Raw genomic sequence first — 24,466 nt, forward strand, 5'->3', positions numbered from 1 at the left:
GGGAGGGAGATGGGAAGGGGAAAATAAGGAAGGAATTCAACATTTCTGCCTACCAGGCTCTGTGCATGGTTCTGATTATCACTGGAAAATATCCAGTGACCCATGACAGCACTATTATCCATTAAGGACTTTTCTTCACTAAATTTGGTAATGAAATAATGTTACTGACTTGAAATAGAAGACCATCAGTAATCAGAATCAGATATTTTTAAAAACAGAGCAAGCTTACTAATTATATACAGGAATAAACACCCTATTTAAGTGACTCTAAAACATTATTGGTAGTTTAAAAAAAATTACTGGAAGATAATATTTTTTGGAATGACGATCATCCTAGTGTTAGATCAGAGTTTGTTTACAGCAAATCTTCCTTCTTTATTTCACTTGCCATCACTTGTTGGCGATATTCACCTGGTTTGTGGAATCCCAGATTCAGTTTACATTGCTATTCCTCACATTCTGATGTTTGCAAAAATAATTTCTGAGTCCATGATACTTTCTGCAGTTAAGATATTTCTTTTTGTTTTGTTCTGTTTTGCCTGGGTACAGGAAGCTATAATAGAAGAAAGAGCAGCTCAAGTAGAAGAAAACATCCACTTGATCAGATTCCTGAGGTTTCTTGCTAACTTCTTCGTGTTTCTAACACTTGGAGGGAGTGGATACCTCATCTTTTGGGCTGTGAAGCGATCCCAGGAATTTGCACAGCAAGATCCTGACACCCTTGGGTGGTGGGAGAAAAATGAAGTTCGTCTCTGCATGCTTTTTATGTGCCTAGAATCTGATGTTTGTTATTTTGTGGGTTATGCTTATATGATGGAACATTCAATAAGGCCATTCTTTACCTAGTCCCCATCCTGCCCTTGCAGTTAACCAACCCTGTTGCACATTTTCCACTCTATTTCAGTCTTATTTTTAAATCTGTGCTATCTGGTTTCCATTTTGTGACATGATGAAAAGTTAGAGTCAGAAGAGACGTTAGAAAACATATAATATAGTCCACCTATAGCTGGACCCGGGGCCAAGTACTGGTTGCCCGAAAGCTAAACTGGAAAGATGAGAGTTGGTGGGAAAAAAAATAGTTTTATTCAAGATCCAGCTATCTGAGGAGATGGCCGAGTAATGTCCCAAATACCATCTCCGATGTTCAGTTTTGCTGTGGGGCTTATAAAGGGAAACCTGGTATAGGAAACATGCAGGTTTCCCTTTATACATGCAGTGGTGCAGGGTGCAGTGTCTCTATTTCTTTGCCCTGATGGCTATCTTAAGTAATTACCTGTCCAGAGTCTGGCTGACATTTTCTTGACTATGGCATGGTGGTAGATCAATCACTTGCGACTCCCCTCAGGTGGGAAGGTTCCACAATCGGAGCTCCATGCCTGGTTTGTTCCAAGATCAGCCTCTGAAATTTCCTAAGCAGTAACATAATGAGAAAAGCAAGCATGATGGCATCAAAAGGTGCCAGAGAAAGAATAAAGGAGCAGCTGTTAAGAAGGTGAGGAGAGAAGAAACTAAGAAAGGGAGATTGTCTAAAATGTACTTTTAAATTCTACATTCTCTGTTACACAACCACTACCATTTACTGGTGAGAATGACAAATTGCCAGATATTGGGTGATACGTTTATTGTCACAGAGTTAAAAGGAGAGTCAGAGTAAGAATCTAGGAGTCTTGATTTCAAGTCCAAGACTTTTTTTGTTTCATGACTCTACATTGCTTTCTCTATAAATCCCTCATCTGTCATTAAAAGATTCAATTTTTGCCTAAATTCTTTGAAGCAGAGTCATGATAAAGCCCTTGGTTCCTATATTGATCTTACTGGAAACATTCAGATAGCCTCCCCAACTTTGGGCCAGTCTGTGCTTTCCTCTGTTTTTCACTAGAAACCCAACTGTGCATCTCTCTCTCCTTCTGGCTGCCTTCCTCTCCCTCCAAATACTATTCAAATAAAGAAGGCCAGCTCTTTGCCAGGTATGAAATATGATCATTATTTGCCTTAAGAATATCTGCTCACTTAGTGGGTCAAAGAAAGGAGGTTAGAGGTAGATATTTAGAATCAGGAAATCATTGGTCATGAGTTGTTGCAAGGGCCTGTTCTCTTTCATAAAATGTCCATGCATACAGTGTGACATTATTTTGAGCTTGGGCATTTTCAAAGTATGTGCAGATTTAGGCTGTAGGAAGTGTAGACTTCCCACACTGAAAGTTTTGCGCAGCCTTGTAGATCAAAAAAAATTAAGATAAACCTTCATAATCATAGAATTTCCATTAAAAAAAATGTCTTGGACAACAAATGATATAATCTGCTTACAAAAAAAGACTCCAAATACAAACATTCTAAATATTTCAGAAGTGGTACCGATAGAGACAAGAGACCATACATATATTTTAGAGACAATAATATACAGTCATTTACGAATACCTATAATACCTATAGAAGTCATTAGACAGAAGGATTTTATTTATTTAAAACAAAGGTACACTTCAAAGCATTTACTAAGTTTGCTTTCAAAATGTTCTCTTATAATTGCAACAATTCATGTAGGCAATAATATCATGCAGTTTTGGTCCATGGTTTATATTGATCATATTTTTGTACAAGTTAACTGTAATTAGAGGATAAGTAGTTTATCATCAATAAAAGAGTCATTCTTTGTAAGAACCTCTTTAACATCCATTTTAGGGAACCCCAGAATTCTAGGGACCAATTAAGGTGATAATGGGGATTCATGAATAATTTTACAAATTTGATAAAACCAAATTTAACTTTACCTTACATAAGAGTGTGCAGAATCTGCCAAATTTTTACATTAGGCTGAAATTATATCTTTCTAATTTTGTATTATGTCATGCCAAGTATTAGATTCTGTTGATCATACTTATATAATCTTCTCAATAAGAATGACAAAAACATATTAGCAACTATTTTCTAAGCATAATCTCATAGTTATAATCATTCACAACATGGAGTCTATGGAAGGAAACAGAAAATGTTTAGTGGTAATCAAGCTGAGGCAGGTTTTTTGGGAAAGACAATTACCAGAGTTACCTAAAATCATTTCTTCCCCTTTATAAAATTAGTACATGTTTTGGATTTTCTTCTATGATTTAATTTAGCCTAACAATATAATCATAAAGGTGCCAAACAGCCAGGAAATGAGAACCACACGCTTCCTACTTTTTTGTTTCTCTTGCTCTCTCTCCCCACTCCTGCATTATTCTTGCCTTTGGCATTATAGTCTTATTTTTGGAAAATTTTCTACCTTGTACCTTGGTTTTCATAACATTAAGTCATGTGTTCTTCATTTGTTTCTCTGAATGTCTTCTGTTTTCTTTGATAAAACCCATTCCCCCTCCCTTTTTTTGCCCCAAAAGTTTGTATTCCCCAAGATTCAATATTTAGACCTGAGCCCATCTCAGTGAGTTCATCCATTCTAACTGATTTGCTGGTTTTTGTTAAATTAGTATTTCCAGTTTTAACCTCATCCTCAAGCAGATCACTTTCCATTGCCTTTGGTAATCTTGTAAAGTGTGCCTCCATACCAAAATCAGTTACCATGTAGAACAATTTGTATTCTCTGGGTGGAGAGTGCTGTTAATTCTATCCCTCACTATACCAGGAAACAGATTATTACTACTAGTGCATACACTCACTCACAAACATATATATCTTGAGAATGTGAGTTAAATATTATCTGTGTTGCTTTATTGTAACAAAAAATGCATGAAAAAAATCTTTTTAGTTGTATAAAAGATCAAAGAAACTTAGCTGAGAATCTCCCAAAATTCCAGAGGAAAGCAATAATTATTTTAAAATACCATTAACCTAGTTTCTCCATTTTGTCTCCTTGTAGATGAATATGGTTATGTCCCTCCTGGGGATGTTCTGTCCAACATTGTTTGACTTATTTGCTGAATTAGAAGACTACCATCCTCTCATTGCATTGAAATGGCTACTGGGACGCATTTTTGCTCTTCTTTTAGGCAATTTGTATGTGTTTATTCTTGCCTTAATGGATGAGATTAACAACAAGGTAAGCCTGGTGTCTGGATTGTTCTTGCCATTAAAGTGTTGTTCAAGTCCCACTCTCAAGATTGCCAGAAATGCCTTTGAAAACTGTGTTATATTGATTTTTGTTTCCATCTCTTTGCTTTCTAGATTGAGGAGGAGAAACACGTTAAGGCCAACATTACCATATGGGAAGCCAACATGATCAAGGCCTACAATGCATCACTCTCTGGAAATAGCACTGGACCACCCTTTTATGTTCACCCTGCAGATGTGCCTCGAGGACCTTGCTGGGAAACGATGGTGGGACAGGTAATGCCATTAATGAAGTGCATGGCAATTAGTAGATTTAAATTAGTGGATTCAAAAAAGAACAGAGTCGATATTTTTTCTGTAAAGGTGACCTTTTTTTTAATTGCTTGTTAATAAAAACAGCTAAGATTTATTTATTGTTTGCTGTGTGTTGGCTCTGAATTTCATATATATTATCTCATGCAGTACTCGCATCCATCCCTTGAGGTAAATACTATTAATATGCCCCTTTTATGGCTTCAAATACAAGAATAGTTTAAAATGGTGCAAGGAGCTATTTACTGTCTATTTGTGTTATAATAAAGCACCCAGGTCAGGCTCAGTGGCTCAGCCTGTAATCCCGTGCTTTGGGAGGCTGAGGTGAGTGGATTGCCTGAACCCGCGGGTTCGGGACACGCCTGGGCAACTTGGCGAGACCTCATCTCTACAATACATCAAAAAAATTAGCCAGGTGTGTTAGCGTGTGCCTGTAGTTCCAGCCACTGGGAAGGCTGAGGCAGAAGGATCGCCGGAGCCCAGCAGGCCGAGGCGGTGGCCGGGAGCGGCCACTGCACTCCAGTCTGGGCGACTGAGTGAGACTCCAACTCAAAAAAAAAAAAAAAAATCACCCGGATTTAGATACAGGCCCAAGCAAATATTTAAATGGAACTCTATTTAATTTTACTTGTTTGCTATAAAATAAAGAAAAACAAACGAAAAACCAAAATAGGTTCTTTGGGGAGCACACCCTGATACCAATTTTGTAATTCAATCTTTGTCAAATAATTTTCCTTTAAGAGTTAAAGAAAATACTATTGTAAGTTATTTATTCTCAAGAAAATTTTGTAAATGGCCCCAAATTACTTGTATTCTACCAGAAAAGAGAAATAACATTGTATATGACTTTCTAGCCAATAAGAGAAACCAAGCTAAATAAAATAAATAAATAAATAAATAAAATAAATAAAAATCACACAAAAAATCTACTTCAGGTCTCTTATTCTTAAACAGATCCAATTTATATTATGAAAATCTTATGATTTTATCTCATGAGAATAGACATTCCTAATTTGCATTTCATAAACTAATTTTTAACTTTATCAAGAACAGATATTTTAAAAATATGTCATAGCGCTTCTGTTTATTAGACAACAGTTCGGTTTCAGTAGTAATGCAGTTTTTGTGAAATTATCTGCATAATTTTTTGTTGTTTGCCTATTTTTGTAAGATAAAAGAAAAGTTGAAGGATTAGCACTAGTTTTAACAAAATCATATAATTTAAACAAATATGTAAAATCATTCAATATTTTTAGCCTCAATCAGATGCACACCAAACTCAAGCCAATAAATTATTATTTCTATTGTGGAAGAAAAAAATAAGACAAATATATATATAATGCTAGGCATATATCATTGAAGGTTTGAGTACAAAAAATTATGATGTAATTAAGTATTTTATTTTATTTTATTTGTTAAGCTTTCAGGGACCAGATAACACCTCCTTCCTTGTTATATGTCATTATTTGATTTTCAGACTTGTTCATTTCTTACAAGTTTACAGGAACATATTTTGTATGAACTAATAGGTGAAATAAAATAAAAGTGATCTGCAGTTAGTAGAGAGGTGCTTATGATGTAGAGAATAGTAGTCCTCTAAAGTTGTCTCTGTCCTAATTGCTGGAACAAAGAATACATTACATGTCAAAGCAGATTTGTAGATGAGATTAAGTTAAAGATCTTGGATTGGAAAAACGATTGTGGGTGATGTGAGTGAACCTGATGAAATCACCAGGTTCTTTCTAAGTGGGAGACAAAAGAGAAAAAAGTCAGAAAATTGAGCTATGATAATGGAACCAGAGGGCAGAGCGATGTGCTTTAAAGACGAAGGAAGAAGATGGGCCAAGGAGTGCAGGTGGCCTCTAGAAGCGGGAAAAGTCAAGGAAACAGATTCTCCCCCTATGTCTGCACTTTGATTTTAGACTTCTGACTTCCAGAACTGTTTAGGAAAATAAATTTGCATCGTTCTAAGCCACTAAATTGTGGTACTTTGCTACAGCAACAACAGGAAATGAATACACAGGGGTATGTGGGATTTCATGTTCCAAGACTCTTTGAAGTGATGTGTGGTCATGGTGCTTAAAACGAGTCCATTTTATCACATCTAAGCTGCTCCATAAATCTTTAGCACAAGACTCAAGAGAGGAAGAAGAAGAAAGGACAGAGTTTACAAACTCAAAGGATTTGAGACATCTCTTCTGTGCATCCTAGAATGTGGGCTAGCATGAGGGCCAAGAAATCTACTCCTTAACAGGCAAATATCTATTAAACAGGAGTAATAGAATTAACTGTAAAGAATAAAATCTGAGCTAGCCACGTCTGGAGAGGAGAAATGTATTAATTAGCTATGAATGCCAGTGCATTCTAGGAAAATATTTATGTTTCAGATGCAGAATATTCTGCAGTATTCCCACACGTACTGATTTAAAATAACAGGAGTATAATTTACTTAATTATTCCTCTTGGAAGCCTCTGGACCATGCTGCTTGTTTATTTTATTTATTTGTTTGTCCATTTATATGTTTATTTATTTATTTAAATCTTGTCTACAGTGACTTTCCTTGACTCATTAGCTTCCCTTATTGACATTTATAGTTGGATTTGCTCCTTGTTTTTGACTTTTCTTTCTCTAAAGGAGCATTAAGCACTTCTGGAGTAGTATGCAGGAGCTGACCAGGAGGAAGGGGGTTGTGGTTCTGACTAGAATGTTCGTAGGCTGGTGGAATCCCTGGGAACAAAGAGAATATAAAGGACATAACAACTCTGAGTACTGGCAAGGTCAAGCCTTTAGAAATTAATATCTATATCCATGAATCTGAAACATGTCTATTATTTATTGCATAAAAAGCATGACTCCAGAAGAAAGGCAGCTGCTTTGCATGTAATGTCGAAGATGCGCCTGAAAGCCTCATTAATTGTTCTTCAAGAATATTCTAGATGTTTCCCCTTCTCCATGGATGCCTTCTGCCTTTGATTCTCCTCAAAGACGCTGTGGGACTCAAAGCTCTCTTTGTTTCCAATATAAAATAATTTGACTGCCTTTTTATCCCTGCAAAGGTTCTTAACCCTAACCCAAACCGTAACCCTAACCCAAACTGTAACCCTAACCCTAACCCTAATCCTAACCCTAACCATTTAGTCTCATCTCTACTGGCGTTTGATAAGTAGGCAGCAGAGCCATTTTGGGGGGATAGCTGTTTGAGGCTGTATATGCTGAGGTCTGTATTTCAGAGAAGAGAAAGCAACAGCTTAAGATAACCACAACAATGACTAATATTCATCGAATACTTCTAATGTGTCAAGCATTACCTCCTTGTATGCTTAAACTACCCTCTGAGATACTTTATATTATTCCCATTTTATAGATGAGGAGACTGAGACTTAGAAAGGTATTTTGCTCAAGACTTCCCAGAAAGTCAATGACAGGAGACTAAATTTAGCCTATATAATCTGCTTATAGAGTTTGTGTCCTGATTGTCCCTTAGAATTGTCCCTTAGAAACTAATTAACATCAATACACACTCTCCAAACTCCAGACTTGGAATATCCACAGTCTGTGCCCCTTTATGATGTCTCTTGCCTGTTTTTTTCCATTTACCTACCGATGAATGAGTCTCTTAGGTTAACTGATTAAAGTTGTCCAGGCGTTTTCACGAAACGTCATGAGAGTACAGTTTTAAAATGTGGAGTATGCGACTCAACAGGAGGCCTGCGTGGGGTCTGAAAAGCACACTAGTAACTGGGAATGAATGATGCCCCTGAGATGGATGGACTATTTTTTGGATTCCCTTTTTCCGAAATGTAGTTCTCCTATGGTATGTGAATAAAAATTATTATTATTACTATTTTTTGAGACAGGGTCTTGCTATGTTGCCCAAACTGGTCTTGGACTCCTGGGTTCAAGTAATCCTTCTGTCTTGGCTTCCCAAAGTGCCAGGATTACAGGTGGAAGCCACCATGCCTGACCTGTGAATAAACATTTAAAAATGTTAACATAATATTTGGATTCTCTTTAGGCACTTTATGTGAAAGTTAGGGCACTGCTTGGGAAGGAATAGGATTTCAGTCATTTTGATGAAGATGCTTAGGAGGATGTGGAAGACTTCCAAAATACTCAAATGTTTTCTTACCTGAGGAAGTCTTCAGACCTGGCAGTGAAAACTGAAAAACCTCCTCATAGTCTACTTCTAATTGATACCGATTATTAGAATCTGAACCCAACATTGCCCGGGGAAGGTGGGCATGGAGGTTGCGTCTGTAACTCCAGCTACTCAGAAAGTTGAGGCAGGAGGATTGCTTGAGCCCAGGAGTGTAAGTTCAGCCTGGGCAACATCGTGAGACCTTGTCTCTAAACAAATTCTAAAAATAAATAAATAAGCCAGGCTCAGTGGCTCAGCCTGTAATCCCAGCACTTTGGGAGGCCTAGGCAAGTGAATTGCCTGAACCTGCAAGTTCGAGACCAGCCCAGGCAACTTAGCAAGACCTTTCTCTACAACAAATTTTAACCGGGTATGGTAGCGCATGCCTGTCGTTCAGGTTGCTTGGAAGGCTAAGGCGGAAGGATTGCCGGAGCCCAGCAGATCAACGCTGGGGTGGTCGTGAATGTGCCACTGCACTCCAGCCTGGGCGACAGAGTGAGATGCCAACTCAAAATACATACATACATACATAAATGATAAATAGAACATCACCTTGGGAAAGGAAAGCAGACTAGGAGTAGGAAAGATATAAAGTTATATCCAGAAATAACTGTAGAAATATTATCACTCATTCATTTCATATTTATTGAATGCATGCCAAGTACCAGGCATTGTGCTAGATACTAGAGATACAAGGGGGAACTTACATGCACCAAAAATTATAAATTTACAATGGCCACAAACACTACAAGGACAGAATGCATGGACCCCGAAAACTTTTTAAAGGACCTTACCCTTGTCAGGGAGGTGAGGGAGGCTTTGCTAAATTGGTAATGCTGTAGAGATAAATATTCGTTGGCATAAATGGAATCAAGAAAGAAGTGAAGTAAGAGAGACTGAGTAGAGTGAGACTGTATGCAAAGGCCCTGTGGCCTGAAGTAGTGTGGAGTTTGAGTGTCTGGAAGAAGGCCATTGAGGCTGGAACAGAGAAAACAAAGGGAAGAGCAAGAAGAATATGGAGATGAAGGCAGGAGTCAGATTATGTAGAAGCTTTCAGATTACGCTGAGACCTCACACTCTCTTGTCTCACTTTTTAACTCCAGTTGTTTTTGCTGTCAACAACTGCATGCAGCTGTTACCTGACAGTATCTAGACCAAGCTGCACACATATTCTCACTTATACCCTGACGATCTTTGCTATCATTGTGTGGGACATTAATACCTATGGGGCCATCCTTGACTAATGGGAAATGGAAGCTTCTCTCTTGTGAGTAGGCAGCTCTGAAATTTACTCTCTATGTCTACTAAGGGGGTCCCCAGAAAAATTAGGACCCACTTGCCCCAATAGTGACAGCTTTTGACATACTTTGGGGGGATGCCTTTCTCTTCTTTAGCTGTTTCATTCCTCCCACTTCCTACTCATGTTCTTTGAGATCACCTCCCAAAATGCTCTGCTGCTTGCAAGTCCTCACTTGTCACAAGTGCAACTTTTGGTGGGAACCAAGGTGAAGACCATTTCTTATATTTTTAAGTTTCAGTGTAATATATTTTGTTTTTATTGTATTTATTTTACAGCTAACTTGCATTTATGGCAGATGATAGACACATCTTCCATTTATAACAGTAACAGTGATCTTTTTAAAATAAACGATATTACATTTAAAGAAAATATCAGATAAATAACATCCAGAGGGTACTTGGACATGGCGAGGATTGTGAAGTGTGGCATGATTGTGCAGAATGTAGAAGGCACTGCGTGGGGTGTGAAGCTGGAATTCAACCGAATGACTCCTAGTCAAGTGGGTCTTTGTCCCGTGAGACAATTCTTCCTCATTAGTTATTTTCTTTTTTTTAATTAAAAAACTTTTTTATTTTAAAGATGTGGGGTACAATTCAGGGTTAGGTATGCAAATGTTCATTATGCAGGTACCCTTGTTAATGAGGTATGCCCCCCGCATCTGGCAGATTCCCACTACTGCCAATCCCATCCCCCTCCCCCAGCAGTTTCCCACTACTGACAATTTTTTCTTATAGTGTTACAATAATTGATCAAGGTCCGCTTATGAGTGAGAACATATGGTACTCAGTTCTTTGTTTCTGTGATAGTTTACTCAGTATTATAGACTTTATGTCCATCCAAGTTACTATGAAGTTCACAATTTTGTCCTTCTTTATGGCTGTGTAGTATTCCATCATGTGTATGTACCACATTTTTGTTTATCCAGTCCTTTTTCGATGGGCAGCACGGTTGGTTCCATGTTTTTGCTATTGAGAACGACACTGTAATAAATATACGGTGTGCAGGTATCTTTTTCATAGAGTGATTTGAGTTCCTCTGGGTATATTTCCAGTAGGGGATTGCAGGGTCATATGGAAGATTCAATTTTTATATCTTTTAGGAATTGCCAAACTGTTTTCCACAGAGGATGGCATAAATGGAATCAAGAAAGAGGTGAAATAAGTGAGATTGAGTAGAATCTCTCAGTGTAGAAGTGTTCCCTTTCTCCTGCATCCTCTCCAGCATCTGTTGTTTTCTGAGTTATTGATGATGGCCATCCTGACTGGGGTTAGGTGATATCTCAGTGTAGTTTTAATTTGCATTTCTTTGATGACTAGTGAGATAAGATAGACAAGTGGGACCTCATAAAACTGACAAGCTTCTGCAAAGCCAAAGAAACCATCAAGAGAGCAGGAAGATAGCCCAAAGACTAGAAAAAATATTTGCCAACTGTAAGTCTAACAAAGGCCTAACATCTAGGATCTACAAGGAACCAAATGTACCAAAAAGAAAAAAAACAAGTAGCCCCATTACAAAGTGGACAAAAGATATGAATAGACACTTCTCAAAAGAAGACATATGGGCAGCCAATAGACGCATGAAAAACTGCTCATTAGTTATTTTAGAAGGAAGACTACTTGGTAGCTTGGAGTAGAAACCAAAAGACTTCTCATATTATGGAAGAGCATTAGTAGTCTGGCAAAATAAGTCTTGTTAGATGTTCAGTGTCTTTAGCTTTAGGGCATGGAGGAATAGAAAAGGAAGAGCGGACATAAACTATCATGATGATAAGTTATAGTTGAATGTCTATTCTTATATTTATTGCCTATTGTCAGACAAGTTCCACGAGAAAATTGTGAACTTTCCCTCAAACCCATAGCACATAAACTTTGTACATAAAATGAAGTCCACACCACAGAGGTTACCAGTTTCTAATTTTCCAGACCTTTTCTTTGTACATACAAGGGGGAACCTACCCCAAAATTGAAATTGTATTTTGGAGAGCAGGCATTTTGTAGTACATGCTTCAAGTGTTCTAGGAATCCATCAGCAACACTGTGCCAGCTAGTATTGTTTTTGAAAGGCTGCATTTAGCTACAGTGAATATTTTTTGAAGATTCTTTCAACGCATTTGCCCATTTCATGATGGGGGATTTATGAGTGCCCCTGCCCACACCTCACTGCATATTCAGCAGTTTTTGACCAAAGATGGCGTGACATTTGTGTCCCACCATTTCTGTTCACCCGACCTTGTTCTGAGTGCCTTGTTTTTGTTTTCCCTATGAAAAAAATTTTCAGAGGGAAATGTTTTGTTCATGTGGAAGAAGTGAGACAAAAAACTGCAGAAGCACTAAAAGGCATCAAAATCGATGAGTTTCAAAAACTGTTTTGAGCAGTAGAAAAGAGCATCTTGATAAATATAATGTTTTGAAGATGACTGAAGTTTAAATATGTAGAAATCAATACACAGTTTTTAATAAACAAATTCTGGTTTTGGGGGCGCCCCTCCTTGTATATACACATAGGAGGTTTTGTTAACTCATTTTGTTAATGAGTTCAAATTATATATACTGTTTTGTAGTTTTTCAAAAGTTGGAATCTCACTCTGTTGCCCAGGCTGGAATATAGTGGCATGCTCACGACCACCCCCGTGTCAACCTGCTGGGCACCGGTGCTCCTTCCATCTCAGTCTTACAAGTAGCTGGAATTACAGACACACGCTACCACACCCAGTTAATTTTTTTGATTTGTTGTAGAGACGAGGTCTCGCCAAGTTGCCTAAGTTGTTCTCAAACCTGTGGGTTCAGGCGATCCCCTCACCTCAGCCTCCCAAAGTGCTGGGATTACAGGCTGAACCACTGAACTGGCCTTGTTTTGTAATTAAAAAAATTTTTTTTCCTATCAGAGCATAGCATCTTAGTACTTTTAAAATACTTTTGTTGATATATAACTCACATACCATACAGGCACCTATTTCAACTATACTACTCAATGGTTTGTAGAGTATTCACACAGTTGTGCATTTATCACCACAATAGCATTTTGTTTTAAGAGCTTACAATATTCCACTGCATGAGCACTCATTTTGTTTTATTTCATTAATCTCCTGAGCATATTTGAACTTATTCTATTTTTTTTTAATTCAGAAGAAGCAATACTTTCATAGTTGTACATATCGATTTGTGCACTTATGTAAATATTGCTGTAAGATACATTTCCAAAAGCGGATTTTCTTGATCAAATTCCAAACACTTTAAAATGTGATGAATCCTGACAAATTTCACCCCAACATCATTCCAGTTTAACTTCCTCATCAGTTTTTGTGAGTACAGGTCACTACAGTCTCACCAATGTGGGGAAGCACGGATTGTAAACCACTCATCTCTCTGCAAGGCAACAACTCATTGTTTTCATTTGCATTTTAATTATGTGGGATTAAAGTATTTTTCAATGATTTCATAGGTTATATACAGTCTGTGATTTTTTATTTGTTCTTTTTGCCAGTTTTTTTTTCTTTATTGGATTGCACATCTATTTTCATACCAATTTATAAAATTTTTTTAATGTGTTAAGAAAACTAAACCTCTGTTATATATATGTTGGAAATACTTTTTTCCAAGTTTTTCTTTTAACTTTATAAATAGTGCCATTTGCCTTATAGAAGTTGTAAACTTCTGTGTGGTCAATACTCTCCTATCTGTTTTTGATTCTTGTGTCACACTTATAAAATTTCTCAGTAAGAAGAATTTGATACAGTGCACGGGACATCATTTTTAGACTAATGAAACAGGGGCGAAATATTTTTCATTTACTAGATATACCTCGCTGTTTTTTTTCTTGTGTCATTAATTGCAGTCTTCAAGTCAATAACATTTTAGAAGCATAACAGATTTGATGCCAATGGTAAGACCATTTGAAGACAGAATTGCATGTATTAACAGAGATAATATCTAAACAGGAATTTGTGCGACTGACTGTCTCTGATGTTCTGACCACCTACGTCACAATCCTTGTCGGGGACTTTCTCAGGGCATGTTTTGTGAGGTTTTGCAATTACTGCTGGTGCTGGGATTTGGAATATGGATATGTAAGTATGATGTTAATTTTTCTCTTATCAAATTTTTTCCTTTGTGATTCATCATGTACTCACACTATGCAAGAGGAAGGCACCACAGAGTTTAGTGGGTGAGATCACTGACCAAGGGCAATGAGCACAATTGTAATTCAGATGACGTCAGATTTGAGGATCACGACTAACAATATTCTAGTAAAATTAGCACAGGATGGCTAAAGTAATGGACTTCAACCTGTTAGTTAAGACATTGAACTCAGTAAATCTTAGCCCTATAGTCAGCCTTCTTCCCATAAGCTTGCTGGCATTTCTAAAGGCAAGGCAGGATGGCTAGTATCCACTCATATTCTGTTAACTTCTTTGAATTCTACTAAACTCTTGGATAATTATCTTATGCCAGTCACTGGGTAGTAGACTGGAGGATAAAAGGATTTGATAATACTTGCTTCATAAAGCTCACAGTCTAATGAGTGCCACAGAGACACAATCAGGGGGTTGCAGAAGTTTCAAGAGAGGCCCAGTTTGCTGACAGGGCTCTGGCTTACAGTGGAGCTGAATTCTGGCAGGGTTCTCAATGGTGCAGGTTTCTCATAATTGCAATGGTGCTGACTCCATTGCCAGCTATCCTCTATGCCCAGCTCCAGGTACCCCATCACTCTGTGATCTAGCACATCATCGGGTTCCCACTGTTCCTGTTTTACAAATAAAACTGGCTCCAGTCAACTCGGGAAATATGACTGGGGGATTGATAGTATTCATCTGCTTAAAATCTTCCAGTAGCTTCCTAAGCACTTAGAATGAATTTCAAATCTCTTTTGAGGTCATCAATACCCTGTATAATCTGCTTTTTTCTTTCTCTGTGAGCTCATTTGGTACCACTTTTGCTCTAGCTTTGTAAAGTCCACAAACGTGGGTTTCTTTTTTATGCTCACACACAGATGCTCCTTGCATTTGCCCTGTTTCTCCCTCAAGGGGTGATGCTGCCCTAGAGCTTGGCATGACTTATTCCTTCTCGTCAATAATGACTCAGCTAATGTGCCACCTCCTTAGAGCTCTTCTCTGACCATCCAATCTAATATAGCCCATCGGGGATTCTCTATTTCAACACACTGTTTTATTTTCTTCATAAAATGTGCAACGACTTGATATTTCCTTTTAAAAACGTGCTTATAATCTGTCTCCCTCTATAAAAACAGAGACCCTCACCTCTGTTGTTTGAATTTCGCTAATCACATGGCAGGTGTGATGTGTGGGCTGATTGACTGAATGTTAGAACTCCCCATTCTAGCACCATTAAGGCATCACTGTCCACTCAACCTCTGTCCAGGGATGTGCCCGTGGAGTGTTAGTGTTCTTAGTGTTTTTGAACTAGTGATGCTTCTCTCTTCATCCATGAAGAAATATCCTTCACAGCCCATCTCCCTTCTTTCTCAAGCCCTCTAGTCTCTAGATAAGTACTATATTCAGGACTGTTTTCAAGATTCCAGGCTAGATTCTCTGTCTGGCTCCCACTTTGAGATGGTACCTTTAATGAGATCATCATCATTGTCCTCACTAAAAGTGCCTCCTTGGACCAGCCAAAAGCAGTTAGGTAATACTCTTCGGTGAGCAACAGTGAGCTAATGCAATAGATCCAGGATGCTTTTGTGTTGCCTTCCCATTCCTTGCTATGAGGTATTCAGCTGGCTTGGTTTCATTTCTATTTTCCTTGCCTGATTCAGCTCCTCTGAGGCAGGCACCAAAATTGCCATTTCTTTCTTAGGCCAGGGCTTGGCTTCTGCTTGCCTTTTATCTCTTGCTGCTTTCTTCTTAAGTGGCAGAAAATCTGACTCCAATTATGAAGTCAATATAGCATGATCTGGATGCATAAAAGCTGTCATTAAATGACTATAATTTATTATTTATTGAGTGCTGACAGTGCTCTTGGGTAAGTACAAAGTATGGGAAAAAAGACAAATTCCTGTTTTAGGTCACAGAAAAAGAATTTTCTCCCATGTTACCTTTGAAAAGCTCTTTGGGAAAAAACTCAGAATCAAAAATAAGTTTTAAAACATCAATGTTGGATGATAAATCTTTGATGTGGATACTATTGTCATTGACCCACCAGATGGTTAGCTTTTCACAGTTCAGTGCCTACTAGGTGCAAAACACTATGAGCAAACCTCTGTGCCAGGTGATAAGGGAATACAGAGATGGAGAAGATGTAAACTCAGAAGAGGTTGCACTGACTTGGCCTGCAGGCTAGATTCAGTTATCACTATATATATACATATATATATATATATATATATATGTATATATATATATATATATATAAAGGCTTGGTTCTGTTTAGTACTGTTGTTTTATTTTTTATAAGCTAATATTTAAAAACTGAGAGTTTTTGCATAAACAAGTATGGATTTCTTCCTTTTCTTGAAAAATATTGGAAGGTCTATCAGCATTAGACCCATATCCTCACTAGGGAGACTTTGATCAGAGTTGAGAAACCACTGCCCTCTGCAGTCAGGATATTCATTCTCCAGTTCCTCACACTCTTCACTACTCTCTTATTTTCAAGCTCTCAGTATCAAGGAAGGGCGTAAAAGGTAAATGCCATGGTTGGCGGGGAAGATGCTTCAGTAGGAATGAATACCTTATGGAGGAGAAAGCATATGAACTGAGTCTTGAAGGATAATCAAGATTGCAAGAGACAGAAGAAGTTCCAGGTGGAAGGAAAATTCTAAGACAGGGTCCTGGAGCTAAGAAGTATGGGCAATGCAGGTGTAGATGCAGAAAATGTAAATGAAGTCATTTTAGAGCAGAAAGTGTTGATGAGAATGTTTTTCTGCTATTTTTCTAGACTTGCTAATTGACAATTTGGATTCAGAAAGTACCTGTCATGAAAGGAATGAGAATTTGAGATGGGCAAAGAAGATAGTTGAAAATCTTATTTCACTAATGAAAAAGACAAATGTGACCATTTCTGCTACACACACACCCAGAATATATATATTTTTTCCGAATATCAAAAATCATACCAGTTTATTGTAGAAAACTTGGAAAATGCAATAAAGTTAAATATAAAAGTAAAAATCAGAGGTAATCTCTACTTCCAGTGAGATTAATTATTTGGATTATTTGGAGAAAATAGTATAAGTATTATTTCCACATAGATAAACATATGTGACATATTTATATATAGTATTATAGATTCTTACAAATATACACTCATATATATTTGAATATGTATGTATTATGTGTGTGTAGGTAGATAGACTGGTTATCTGCTCTTTTTACTGAACAATGACCATTTACCAATGCTATTAATTGTTTCATAATATACTTTTTAAATGGTTGTGTAATATTCTGCATATGGATATACTATAATTAATCTAATTAGATTTTAAATTTGTTGTCAGTTGAACTCTAATTTTTTATGGTGATAAATGTTTTGATGACATTTAATTATATCCGTGTAAATAAATATCTTCATAGATAAATCATTGTGGCATGCACACATTATTTCCTTATGATAAATTTCTCTAAGTTGAGTTGTTTGGTCACAGAGAAGCTGCCTTTTAAGAAGCCTATTCACTTATTAAAACAATCTCTGTAAAAACTCTGCAGATTACAATATTAGATCCAGAGATCCTTAGAATGCTAAAGCTGGATGGAATTTTGACATAATCAACCATAATGCTTGTATTTTACATATGAAAAAATTGAATCTGTGAATCAAAATGAGGTTCCTGCTTATGTAGTCAGAGAATAAATAAGGACAAGGAAGCACACTTCCAGGCAAAAACATGATGTTATACTGAATATACTGAATTATATATTGGTTCAATCTAAGTCAGGTTTAAAGTGATCCTGTATATTTTTCAAGTCATAAATTTATGGCCAAAGTGTTATCATAGCAAACCTATGAAGACAAATTGAGGTGGGAGAATTATTAGCTTGGAGGAGATTACGAGACCATGTAATGTAAATTAATATTTCCCAAAGCTTCTCTGAACATGAGAGTTCTCAGTGTTTTTCTACAAAGTTCACTGACTTTTGGGGAGTAAGATGGTTCGGCCCTAGGAGAGATTTTAACTCCTCTAATTCAGCACAAGGTGAAACCGCTTTGCAAACTCTGTGTTTTCTGTAATAGTTCAGTGCAGAGCAGAATGTGTTTACCTTCACTTTAATTTGCATTGACATCATCCTTACCATTTATCAACACAGTAAGTAAAGAATATTCAGAAAGACAGAATTGAATGCAGGGCATGAGGTAAGGGCATGTTCAATAAATTTACTGTCTTGTTTACTTGTATCTCGCCTTGTATTTTTAAGGCGACCCTTGTTCAATTTACATACATGGAAAAGGTAGGAGTTTTCCTTGAGGTCTGATGAATGGGACTCAAAATTATATATAAATAAGAGGCATTGGATTGGCAGTACATCCAAGTGGATTCCCCATCATATTATATTATATTTTTATATAGTATTTGTTGTATACTAGAAATGCTACAGAATGCTTTACGTGTATTATTTTATGTAATCATACCAGCTACACTGTGAGGTAGATAATATTATTTGTACTTCACAGTAAACCAAGGTTTAGAGGTTGTTAAATAATTTGCTCAAAAACACGGTTTGTCAGTGGTAGAGTTAGGCCTCCACTCATGTCTGATCAACTTCAAAGCCATCAACCAAATTTCTGTCATGCCAAATTTTCACTGCAATGCCTAACCCTAGAAATTTCAAGAGCTCTGCCAAAATATGAATAATTTATGAGCCAAACATGTGACTTCTAGAACTTCAGGTTAGATAGGCTACTTGTAGTAGACTGGGGAGTTACCAGGATGGGCTGGGATATAGAATTCAAAGATACACCGATGTTCTCTAGCTGGAAATGTGCAGATATAATGTTAACAGTTCAGGAAGATAGCTTGATAAAGGGTCAATAAGAAGTCATGGACATCCCTTGAGGGGGGTGGGAACCTGGGGACAGAGGTAGTACAGGCTATATTTGAAGTTCTGCTTGAACATGTGGACAGAGTCCATCTGCAGTTTACAGGATCCTACTCTTAACTAGGGTGGAAGTAAAGGCCCCAAGTGCTATACGATCCTAGCAAGTGAGACTAGATGAGAAGTTCTCAAATTTGAGCACACATCAGAATCACTTGAGGACCTGAGAAAATGCAGCATTTCTGATTCCAATAGATCTGAGGAGAGACTTGAGGATGTTGCTTTTCTAACAAGTTCCCAGGTGATGCTGCGGACTCTCTTGGGACCACACTCGAAAGCCACTGATCCACAGTTACAGCCAGGCCAACCTTGTAGCCCTAAGCAGAATGATTTCAGCTGTGGGAAATGCGATTTATGTAGGGAAGGTCAAGTCGCTCACTACAATGACAGGATTAATTCTCACTGAGATACTGAATTACAATTCACGATATCCTCACGTTGGCAACCTGCCCTAAATAACTAAACTTGCAGAGAGAGAATTCCCAGGCTTTTCTGTCCGATGAGCACCATATGTCTTCCCTCTGGGTGGATGACTGACTCTAGCACACCACAGAGGTTCAAAAATAAAACAAGATCGTTTCCAGTCCTTGACTATTATGGACCGTAACCCAAACCCAAACGGGCTCTTCTGTTGCTGGCCCTTGACAATCTTACTAAGAGTAAGCAGCCATTAGTGAGTTTATTACGCTTATCTCATTTAAATAATTGCATTGTCTCAGGTTTTAAGAAAACCTGTTTGTGTTTGTTGTTGTTGTTGTTCCAGGTATCATTTACCTTTGAGCTTTTTCTATTTTAGAGGCAGTTAAATAAGTATATTGCAAACTGATGTACATTCATTAAAGTATTGCTTTCAAAGTTTCAAATATAGTAAATCTCATGTTTTTAGTGTATCTCTTAAAAAAGAACATTGAATTTTATACTATGTCTGCAAGTTTTTCACCTTCTTATATGTTTCATTTTTAAAGTGAGAGCTTCTAGGTTTACTGCAGAGTATTAAATTCCATTTCTAAGGTATTTACAGAGGAGCAGCCCTTTTATAACTGAGTCTAGTTTTCAACCAGTAACAGATTTTTAGATTAGAAAACGATCTTAGAAATTAACTAGCTCAGGGGTTGGCAAACTCTTGCTCTAAAGGGTCAGATAATGAGTATTATAGCTTTTGTAAACCATAGTGTCTCTGTTATAACTACTAAACTCTGTTGTTTTAGTCTAAAACAGTCACAGACAATACATACATAAATGAATGTAGTTGTATTCCAATAAAAATTTATTTACAGAAACAGGTGTAATCCAGAGAGGCTCATGGGCTGACCTAATTCATTTCATTAATTAATCTGTGAGGAAACCAAGGCTTAATGAGAAAGGTGACTGGCCTAACTCACCCAGCAAGGAAATGGTCTGGTAAAGTCTCATACTCAGGTTTGAATCCCAGTCAAGTATCTGTACCACAATACCACCTGGTACAGTAGGGCCACCCCACATCCTTTCTCTGTGTCAGCTCGATTTGAACGTCAAAGAGTTTATACCCAACCACTCCTACTGCAAACACAGTGTGAGTCCAGGAATTCCCAGTGTGATCTTTGTGCTTTTCTAGTTAACTAATTACAAAATATCTCATCTCAAATGACCTTCAAGAGGTTTATGTGCTTGTGAGGGAGTAAAGGAAATAGACATCTAGAGGTTGATTTTTCCATGTTCAGTAGTTTGGTGGGCTACATCATAACACCATTCTAAAGAGGCTCCAGTTTGAAAAGTCTATTCTTGAAAGGATTCAGAGAAAGGCAAGGTCACAGATGGCATAGCATAGGCCACCCAACTGAGCATTTTTCAGATATGTTCTGTGGTCACACAGGGTTCTAGGAGACAAGTGCAGATGATCCATAGCAAGGTGATCTCCTAGAAGGAGAAATACTCACAGTTCATGTGCTCAAGGTAAGAAACAGTTCATCTTTTTCATGAAGGACACTTTTTTCATTGTTTATTTTATATTTAATTTAATTTAATTAATTTACTTATTTTTTGAGTTGGAGTCTCACTCTGTCACTCAGACTGGAGTGCAGTGGCTGCTCCCGGCCACCACAGTCTGGACCTGTTGGGCTCCAGCGATCCTTCTGCCTCAGCCTTCCAAGTAGCTGGAACTACTACAGGCGCGTGGTTACCATGCCCAGCTAATTTTTGATTTATTGTAGAGATGAGGTCTCACCAAGTTCCCTGGGAGGGTCTCGAACCCGCGGGCTCAGGCAAGTCATTCACCTCAGCCTCCCAAAGCGCAGGATTACAAGCTTAGCCACTGAGTCCGGCTATATTTTTCTATTCTATTCTATTTTAGTTGGAGTCTCACTCTGTTGCCCAGACTGGAGTGCAGTGGCTGCTCTCGGCCACCACAGCTTCGACCTGCTGGGCTCCGGCGATCCTTCCGCCTCAGCCTTCCAGGGAGCTGGAACTACAGGCATCTGCTACCACACCTGGTTAACGTTTGATTTATTGTAGAGATGAGGTCTCGCCAAGTTGCCCAGGTGGGTCTCGAACCCGTGGGCTCAGGCAATCTACTCACTTCGGCCTCCCAAAGTGCTGGGATTATAGGCTGAGCCACTGAGCCTGGCTTCATTGTTGATTTTAAAACAAAAATTATCAACCGAAACTTTTTGCATCTTGTGAACACTACCTTTCTAGAAAATCTGAAAACCAGTGAAAGGTCTTGTATATCTTTTAACAGTATCTTGAATAAATTTAGTCATCTTTGTTCTATTTTATATACAGGGCTATTTGGTACATCATTATGTATTACCTTGTTATTTTATCTTGAGTTTTAGCCTTTCCTGTTATGCCAAACATGCTGTTTATTCCCTGAATCTGTTACAAGGCAGATTGTCCATATCTTTCAGTTGGATAGAAGAGTGTTCCTGTCTTTTGAGGTCTAGATTCATAAGACTCTTGAGACAAAGCATTTGAAAGTTGGGAATGGTTTTGTTGGCATTACAACTCAAGGACTCATTCTATCTTCTTACAAATATATTTTTGAGTTCTTGGCTTTAAGAAGGACAGAGACTTGGGTCGTGTGTGTGTGTGTGTGTGTGTGTGTGTGTGTGTGTGTGTGTTTTGGGGGAGGAGCTTGTTATAGGGATGCGTGTGGTCTGAAGCACACCTGGAGATATTAGGATCTGGGCAGTGCTAGGGACCTGCCAGTCTCTTAGTCTCTTTTTTCATGGTTTTCTTGCGTCTCTCATTTCATATTTGTTACTCTCTTATTACCAATTAGACGACTCCTCTGAATTTTCTTCCCCTAATTGACTAGGAGCCAGTTTTGTTGACTTTACTAATTAGCATTAACTTCATTGATAGAACTGTCCTGCTAGGATACCTAATGTGTCACCAGAAAGCCTTTAGATGAGCTATCCTAGTATAGATGGCCACTTCCATCTTATTGAGGGCCCCTCTGCACAAAGAATAGCCTGGTGCTACTGCCCTGAGTGTGGCAGTTTCATCCAGGACATGGAGACTGGACATTGAATTGAATAACTTCTTAAACTTTGGTTGTATTTTCTATATTTATGTTGTTGCAAAGTTAATCCATATTTTTGTTGAACAATTTTAAATACACAAAACTTTAAAAAGAAAAGAAAAACCATAGTCCATCACCCACATATAAACTATTAATATTTTACTGACTCCTTTCTAGTCTTTTCTTTATGTGTGGTTTCATATAGAGTTGATTAAAAATAATGAATGTATAATTTTATACATATTTTTAACATTAGAGCATAGTGTTTATTCATGTATATAAATATTCTTCCAAAATGATTGTCATTAGCTGCAACATATATCATAGTAGAGATATATTGTATTTACTTAACTAATGTTGGGCACCTAGATGGCTTCATCATTGCGCGTTAAAATTTATCAGCATTTCAGTTTGTTTTGTTAAGACAAATTTCTAGAAGTAGATTTACAGGGTGAAAGAAAATGAGATTTTTATTTATTTTATCTTATTTTATTTTATTTTGGAGTTGGAGTCTCATTCTGTCCCCAGGCTGGAGGGCAGTGGCACGCTCCTGGCCACTGCAGCCTCAACCTGCTGGGCTCAGGCGATTCTTCCACCTCTTCCTTCCATGTAGCCAGAACTACAGGTGTGTGCTACCATGGCCAGCTAATTTTTTGATTTATTGTAGAGACAAAGTCTCACCAAGTTGCCTGGGTGGGTCTCGAACCCACGGGCTCAGGCAATCCTCTCTTCTTGACCTCCCAAAGTGCTGGGATTACAGGCTGAGCCCCGAGCCCAGCCAGCGATTTTTAAAACTTTTAATATGTATCATCAAATTGTTTTTATGACAGGTTGCTACAGTTTTTACTTTTGCCAGTAGTGTATAAGACAGCCTGTCTTGCTATACTTTCACAGCACTGGATGACAGCTTTTAAAATGAATCTTATTGTGTTAAAAAGAGTGCTTTCTTGATATTTTATTTTTCTCTGTTTACTTATATTGATTTTTCTGCTATTGTGGCTGAAGGAAAGTAGTTGAGAGCCTAGTCATGCCTATGCAGAACTACTTGCCTTTCAATTTCCATCATGTGAGATGCTAATCCAACGAACATTATGTCTTTTCTAGCCTTCATACACTGAATTTGACATCAGTGGCAACGTCCTCGCTCTGATCTTCAACCAAGGCATGATCTGGTAGGTCAGCTGTTGGATGGTTTATCACTTATAGAAAAGCCTCCAAGGTCATTTACTGCAATAAGCACTATAGGCTGGTGTCAGAGGAGACCTCAGTCTGTGTGTCTCTCAATATTTGCCTTTGTAAAGTGTGTGGCTCTGAATAGTTTGCATACTATTTTTTTCACATCTTGAATCTTGGTCCTCAAAGGTGTCTTTCTGTCTTGCAGATCACTCCTTTATCAAATGATGGAAGTCTATGTTCTGGTTGGTAGATTTATTTGAAGACTACTTATATATTTATATCCCATAGCATCAATATCTAATAGTGAAACAATATTAAATCACCACATGTTAAGTAAAAATCCATTAATGTAAGGTCTTTCTGAGAAACTGAGTTTATTTTGTCATCTTTACTAAATATAATTAAAATATAGCATAGCTATTTTAAAAAATAATACCTTATCAAATCCAATAGTTTATAGAGATAAAACACATGTTTTAGGAAGGTCAAGTTAAAAATATGATCTTCATTTTGTAACTTGTTTCAAGGGGCCATTGCACATCAGAATTATTTCTTTTGATGTGCAAAGGATTGTCATATCCTTTATTAAATAAAAGCATTTTCACTGTAAACTCTGACAGGTTAAGATGAGTTGATACAGTATAAATCATGTTTGAGTTTAAAAATTGAATTATAGCATGTGGATTCATCTAGAGACCATGTGCCTTGGAAATCTGTCACCCTTAACTAGGAACACCCCAACCCACAAGCAGTTACAACTGAGCTACTTTAGACATATTCCTGATACCAACCATGCCAATGTCCTATTCACAAGTGCCAGTAAAGCCTCAGTTTTTGAACAAGTTTCATCTATTACCCAAATCCTTAACTGCAACTGGCCTGGATTATTAAATCTTTGCATGCTGACAGAGACTGGACCCCTCTGCAATTTTTTTTTTTAATTTTTATTG

General features: G+C 37.6%; 1 protein-coding gene across 1 annotated transcript in view; it reads left to right on the plus strand.

Moving 5' to 3' along the window:
* TMC1 (transmembrane channel like 1) overlaps positions 1-24,466 on the plus strand; it is a 269,325-nt gene that overhangs the window by 227,511 nt on the left and 17,348 nt on the right. The window contains exons 13-17 of the mRNA XM_008069917.2: positions 550-744; positions 3,851-4,030; positions 4,156-4,317; positions 13,730-13,858; positions 23,445-23,512. Coding sequence (XP_008068108.2) covers positions 550-744; positions 3,851-4,030; positions 4,156-4,317; positions 13,730-13,858; positions 23,445-23,512 — 734 coding nt within the window. The remainder of the gene's footprint in view (positions 1-549; positions 745-3,850; positions 4,031-4,155; positions 4,318-13,729; positions 13,859-23,444; positions 23,513-24,466) is intronic.

This window comes from Carlito syrichta, unplaced genomic scaffold (assembly GCF_000164805.1).
Source record: "Carlito syrichta isolate Samal-C Ts95f unplaced genomic scaffold, Tarsius_syrichta-2.0.1 Scaffold312501, whole genome shotgun sequence".
Classification (NCBI taxonomy): Eukaryota; Metazoa; Chordata; class Mammalia; order Primates; family Tarsiidae; genus Carlito; species Carlito syrichta.